We start from the raw sequence: 7,153 nt of genomic DNA, 5'->3' as shown, positions 1-7,153 counted from the left end.
TCCAGTTGAAACACTCACTTTATTGTTGACTGATTGAAATTTATTGTGCTTAAGGTGCTGAAATACTGAGGAGCTAGTCAGAAACCTTGTTAGTATGCGTCAGACCCTACTGGCCAATTCACACAAAGATTTTATTTTATCTTCTGACATTTTTCCCAAGTCAGCGATGATAGCTTTAGTTGATAGATAGCAGGCATGTGAGTATAACAGGAGATCCAGCTCCTTGGTCTGTTGTATTCACATATAAAAAAGTTTGGAAAGCTGATAAAGGCATTTCATTAATTAAGCCATGCCAAGGTTTCTGCTTGACATATGTTCCTCAAAGGATATTATCTCTTTCAACAGATACAAAGCTAAAAAGGCATATTAAGGGAAGGAATGTCACCTACACAGTTTGTCAGCTTCTCAACATGACAGAGAAAAGGCAAAGTTCCTTCATTTGGAAATTGGGTCTCCTCTTCACATACTCTGCCAAAATACATAGTCTGGCCAAAAGATGGAGGAGTCTTGATATTCTGTTCATCTTTTTTAAACCTTGCTAATAAAGATTAATAAATGCCCATCACGTGGACATCAACTAATCTAATCAGATGGACCAAACAGGTCACTTTTCAGAACCTACTTTCATATCTAAACTGAGTCACTGCAGACCAATACAGAACTCATCCTTTTCCAAAAAACTACTATCTCTGTTAACACGTCTATGGTTTGACATCATTGGGAAGGCACAATGCAATTTAAGAGATGAATTGTTACACCCACAATGACTAGCATAGTATTTATGTCATATCACTAAGTGCCTTTTCTTTTTAATTAGTTTCATATTCCTACACTTTCCTTTTGTTTCTGCAATTCTTATTAGGACAACCAAAGCAGAATCCAATAAGAAAGTTCTCGTCAGTGTAAAAGACTTTAAAATCATAAAGTTTCTTGCTATCACTAGATGAGCAAGTGAGGGATGAACCACAGAAAGTGGACACCCAAGATACCTCTCCTAAAAACCGGTCCCACAATCCTACTACTTGAATTTAGAATCCTGCAGAGGGGATAAAATAAAAATGTTATGGTATATCCCACTATCCAAAATTCTCTCAGAAGCTTAAACCAGACATAAACTATTACAAATGTCAGAGGTATAGCTTCTGTTAAATGACTGATCAGGTTTTCCCAAAATTTTGCACACAGTATATATAGATGAGAATTTACATGTACCAAATGTAAAAATCTAAAGTAAGAAAACAGTGTTAAATCTCTTAATGTTTTCGTTCACACATTTCCCCTTCAAAATAAGTATCTTACACATGCATCCTTTATCCTTCTATTGTGCAATCTTAATAAAAATATAAAGCTTTAAAACTTTTAACTCTACCAGCATTTATAAATATATTAAACAAATTAAAAAATTTTTAGAAGACATTTAAATAAGTGATATATAACAAAACCTTCTTACCATTTATGATAATGTATCATTAAAATTAAAGAAAGATATGAAAATAGAAGAATGCTCCCATTAATATAAAACAATCAGGAGCTGTTAAGTGTGATGGATGGTCCAAGTCCAGGTGCCTCGCTTTTGAAACAGAATGTTGGGTTAGGAAGTAAGAGCATTTCCTGGTAATCAGTTAGAAAATTAGCTCTTTCTCAGAGTTTCTTTCCTGGAATTCCTGACCCATTTAGACCTGCGATCTTGGTGACCACACATGCCTTTGTTTCGCACAGTCTTCTCTAGAAGGATCACAGTGTGACTTGAAACAGATAGACTGAACTCCCCCTCTGGAATTGTGCTGACTAAAGTTTGAGAGTGGCAAGACAGCAAATCAACACACACACACACAGATTATTCTCCAGTACCATAGATGCAGCAGTTTTTAGATGCTTCTTGACTGTAACAGAAGGCCAGGACTTTCCATTTGAAAGGGATCTGGGTGCAAAAAAAAAAAAAAAAAAAAAAAAGGCTGCTAGATGTTTAATAGTTTGTCAAGGTAAATAATCTGAACTGAAAAGCTGTAGTAAATACCAAAATCCCAATTCTCAATTAACAAAATTCTCAATTAACAAAACAAAAATACTTTTTTTTTCCTTAACAGAACTGAAAAACTCTGAACAGTGTGTCATGTGCAAGGCTAGTCTGCCCTCAGCTACAGCTAGTGCACAATGTCACGTATGTCCTCCATTCCTCACTCTTTTAATTCTTCCTCCTTTGGAAAGTGCTCCTGTTTGCAGGCCACGTCCACCAGCAGATGAAGATCTAGAAAGAAAGAAGATTTGTTTACTCACTCTTGGCCTCTCAGATTGGAGAGTTTGATAGACCAGTCTTCAGACAAGAAGAACAAGTTGCTCGTGGTTAAGTGTAGAATTGGTTTGGGGCGCCTGGGTGGCTCAGTCGGTTGAGCACCGACTTCGGCTCAGGTCACGATCTCGCGGTCCGTGAGTTCGAGCCCCGCATCGGGCCCCTGTGCTGACAGCTCAGAGCCCGGAGCCTGTTTCAGATTCTGTGTCTCCCTCTCTCTGACCCTCCCCCTTCATGCTCCGTCTCTCTCTGTCTCAAAAATAAATAAACGTTCAAAAAAAAATTTTTTTTAAAAAAAGTGTAGAATTGGTTCTAAAATTCTATGATCTCAGTTTTGGGACATTCCTGTATCTCTAAGGAACACAGATGCAGCCCAGTTGTTAACCCAGTGAGACCAAAAAGTGTACAGTTGGTATCTTTTCAATGATACAGCTAAGCCTCTTTTCACTTCAACTGCTTTTTATTATAAGTGAAAAATTAAGGAAAAGTGTCAAAGGGATCAAAGTGAAATATACACACACAAATGAAAATTCATTTCTTTGATCCTATAAAGATGAGTGGGTGGGTGGGTTGTGGGAATATGAGAAAATAATGCCTTCAGAAACACAATGTTAAAATAAATAATCACTACTTTTCCAAAGTTGATTGACTCCATACAATTTCCCCTTACAACACAGCTGATCTCTTGCAGAAGAAACACCTACCTGAACTGTCTGTAAAAAAGAAAGCATACCCTTCATGGAGGTCAAGAGACAGAAAGGGTCCACTAAGAATGGAAAGAACTAAAAAACTGAACTCTCAGCTCAAGTACTAGGTTTTGTAATACAAAGAGGCCATGTATGGGAGTAGAGCTAAATGGCCTGAGTAACACAGGCAGAAGTCAGAGGATCTTACTGTGGCTTCTAGACTCAAGCTAATTAATTTACAACTTCCAGAGCAACATACAGACTTCTAGTTTATAATTTCTAGGGGAACCAACCTTTCTAGGTTTGTTTTGAAGCTTACGATTTTGCCATAGTAGCATTTGGGAATGAAATTAAACTAAACTATATAGCATAAGTCCTTTATTTCATTCTAGACACAGACTTTTGTCACTGTATTTCTAGAACACAGCCTCTGTGGGACTGATCCACAGACTGGGCAAGAGAGCTGATTCAACAAAATAATTCTACCACCATATTTGAGAAAATCCAGAAAGCATATGGAACAATAGCTAATTTTTGCCATATTTTGTAAAAGGTAGACCAGTCACTAGGGGCAGGTCATCTCATCTGGTGAATTACACTACAACCTAACCATAAAGAACAAGCAATTTATCCAGATGAGCATCTTATAGTGGGAGAAAGGCCATAATTTTATCACTTAAAATTGGCTTCTTGTATATCCACGATCATAGCAGCATTATTCATAGTAGGCAAAAGGCAGAAGCAATCCAAGTGTCCAAGGACCGATGAATGGACACATCAAATGTGGTATATACATACATTGAAATATTATTTAGCTTTTAAAATTAGGAAATTCTGATACATGCTACAACATGGATAAACCTTGAAAATATTGTGCTAACTGAAATCAGTCAGTCACAAAAGGACAAATACTGCATAATTCCACTTACGTAAGGTACCAAGAGCAGTTACATGTATAGAGACAGAAAGTGGCATGGTGGTTGCCAGGGGCTGTTATGGGAGTTACTGTGCAACGGACAGTTTCAGTTTGGGTAGACGAAGAAGTTCTGGAGGTGGTTGGTGGTGATGGTTGTGCAACAAATGTGAATGGACTTAGTACCACTGAACTGTACACTTAAAAATGGTTAAAATGATAAATTTTATGATATGTATATTTTACCACAAAAGTCTTTCTTTAAAGTCTATATAATAACAAAAATAGTGATAGGTTATATTTATATAACATCTTTTTTTCCAATTAGTTTAAAGTGCATTATTATAAGGTCATCTAATTAATTCTGAGGCGTAAATTGATACTGGGAGCAAGAACCTCTATGCTAAGTCTACATGGTTATTAAGTAAAGCCAGTGGTTTCTAAACCTTGTTGCACATTGGAATCACCTGGAGGATCTTTTAAAAAATACTGATGCAGGGGCACCTCGGTGGCTCGGTTGGTTAAGCATCTGACTTTGGCTCAGGTCATGATCTCACGGGTTGTGAGTTCGAGCCCCGTGTCAGGCTCTGTGCTGACAGCTCAGAGCCTGGCGCCTGCTTCAGATTCTGTGTCTTCCTCTTTCTCTGCCTCTACCATGCTCGTTCTCTCTCTCTCTCTCCCAAAAATGAATAAACACTAAAAGAGTTAAAATAAAAAAAATACTGATGCATAGGACTCCTACCCCCATACATTCTGATTTAATTGGTGTGGAGTGCTACTTAGGCATCAGGATCTCTAAAAGTTGACCAGAAGATGTAGGAGTAACACCTAATGATTATTCTCTAAACATCTCAGCTCCATATTGGGGGGGGGGCCGCCGCCCCCGGGGCAAGGACAGGCCAAATGGTAATAGAACATATTAAAATAAGACTTGGGAATATGAATAGACCCAGTTATAACCCAGCTTTGAAAGCAGAGTAGGAATTCTTGATAATGACAAAGGTAAAGGCTATTAAAGCAACTACAGATTTCACATGGGGAGGTAAACTGAAAAACAGCAGCAACAAACTCCCTCTTTTTTTAAGTTTATTTTGAGAAAGAGAGAGACAGCACAAGGGAGGGGCAGAGAGAGAGAATCCCAAGCAGGTTCTGCACTGTGCAGAGGCCAACACGAAGCTCCGTCTCATAATTTGTGAGATCATGACCTGAGCTGAAACCAAGAGTCAGAGGCTTAACCTATGAAGCCACCGAGGTGCCTCAAACCCCCCTTTTTTTTTTAAATCGGTGAACAAATGTCATTCATTTCATTGCTTATTAAGACTTTACCATATTGATAGGTTCAAATAATGGACAAGAACACATCATAGATAGGCATGTTTAAAATAGAAATAGCCTGTGTGGCTCTTTAATAGCCTCAGAATTAGTTATGTAAAGTAGTGTGAACAACAAACCCTCTTAACCTTAATGATTGGGCTTTAAAATAGCACTTGGCACACAGTTTCTAATAATGAGCATCTAAACATAGTAATTTTATTAAAGTGAACTTTCTTCATTAGCAAAGCTGCCAATCAAGGAGTTAAAAGAGTATAGAGACCAATAAAAATATGAAAAGACAGACTAGCCTGGTGCTACTAGAGGTTTATATGACTTCATTTAGAAGAGAAGCTTGCATACTCACCAGAGAAGGTAAGTATTTGGGGATCACAGTAGCTCAGTTGGTTTGAGAGTTGAAAGGCCTTGAGGGCCAAGAGCATTGCATCTACTTGTTTGGGAATGTTAATTCCGTCCAAGAGCACCCTCTAGGGCTTGGGGGTTATTATCTAAATGAAATCTCATCCATAATCCAATAGCTACAAAATGAGAAGTCCTTCCTTTAGGAATGAATAGAACTTTGCTTGTAAACCTTCAATTTCCCTTAACCAGAAAGTTAACATCCCATGAGAACATGAATGAGTGTAGCTTCTACTATAAAATTAATATTTGGGTATATTCAGTTTAGAGTGATATCATCAAAGAAATTGGAGGCGCATGACTGAATCTAATTTCCTTTACCTTTTGGTATTTTTGATCCAAAATGTATTTCCTTAAATTAACTTGTGCTCAAAAAGCCTATGCAGAGAGGGGCTGAGGGAAGATGGCGGCGTAGGAGGACGCTGGGCTCACCACACGTCCTGCTGATCACTTAGATTCCACTTACACCTGCCTAAATAACCCAGAACACCGCCAGAGGATTAGCAGAACGGAGTCTCCGGAGCCAAGCACAGACAAGAGGCCCACAGAAGAGGGTAGGAAGGGCAGCGAGGCGGTGCGCGCTCCACGGACTGGCGGGAGGGAGCCGGGGCGGAGGGGCGGCTCACAGGCCAAGCAGAGCCCCCGAATCTGGCTGGCAAAAGCGGAGGGGCCTGACGGACTGTGTTCCGACAGCAAGCGCGACTTAGCGTCTGGGAGGTCATAAGTGAACAGCTCTGCTCGGAAAGCGGGAAGGCTGGAGGACAAAGGGAGGGAGAGCTGCTGAGCCCCCCGGACGACAGAGCTCAGTTTGGTGGGGAACAAAGGCGCTCGCCAGCGCCATCTCCCCCGCCCATCCCCCAGCCAAAATCCCAAAGGGAACCAGTTCCTGCCAGGGAACTTGCTCACTCCGCACAAACACCCAACTCTGTGCTTCTGTGGAGCCAAACCTCCGGCAGCGGATCTGACTCCCTCCCGCTGCCACAGGGCCCCTCCTGAAGTGGATCACCTAAGGAGAAGCGAGCTAAGCCTGCCCCTCCTGCCCCCATGCACCTTGCCTACCCACCCCAGCTAATATGCTAGATCCCCAGCATCACAAGCCTGGCAGTGTGCAAGTAGCCCAGACGGGCCACGCCACCCCACAGTGAATCCCGCCCCTAGGAGAGGGGAAGAGAAGGCACACACCAGTCTGACTGTGGCCCCAGCGGTGGGCTGGGGGCAGACATCAGGTCGGACTGCGGCCCCGCCCACCAACTCCAGTTATACACCACAGCACAGGGGAAGTGCCCTGCAGGTCCTCACCACTCCAGGGACTATCCAAAATGACCAAACGGAAGAATTCCCCTCAGAAGAATCTCCAGGAAATAACAACAGCTAATGAGCTGATCAAAAAGGATTTAAATAATATAACAGAAAGTGAATTTAGAATAATAGTCATAAAATTAATCGCTGGGCTTGAAAACAGTATAGCTGACAGCAGAGAATCTCTTGCTACAGAGATCAAGGGACTAAGGAACAGTCACGAGGAGCTGAAAA

At 40.9% G+C, this 7,153-nt stretch overlaps 1 protein-coding gene across 1 annotated transcript in view; it reads right to left on the bottom strand.

Annotated features, from left to right (window-relative positions):
- The window catches only part of HSF5 (heat shock transcription factor 5), a 51,267-nt gene continuing 44,114 nt past the window's right edge, over positions 1–7,153 (bottom strand). Inside the window, exon 6 of the mRNA XM_040497009.1 lies at positions 1–2,248. Within this exon, the coding sequence (XP_040352943.1) occupies positions 2,178–2,248 (71 nt within the window). The 3' untranslated portion in view covers positions 1–2,177. The remainder of the gene's footprint in view (positions 2,249–7,153) is intronic.

This window comes from Herpailurus yagouaroundi, unplaced genomic scaffold, assembly GCF_014898765.1.
Source record: "Herpailurus yagouaroundi ecotype Mexico unplaced genomic scaffold, PumYag 189, whole genome shotgun sequence".
Classification (NCBI taxonomy): Eukaryota; Metazoa; Chordata; class Mammalia; order Carnivora; family Felidae; genus Herpailurus; species Herpailurus yagouaroundi.
This window is presented reverse-complemented; position numbering and strand designations above follow the sequence as displayed.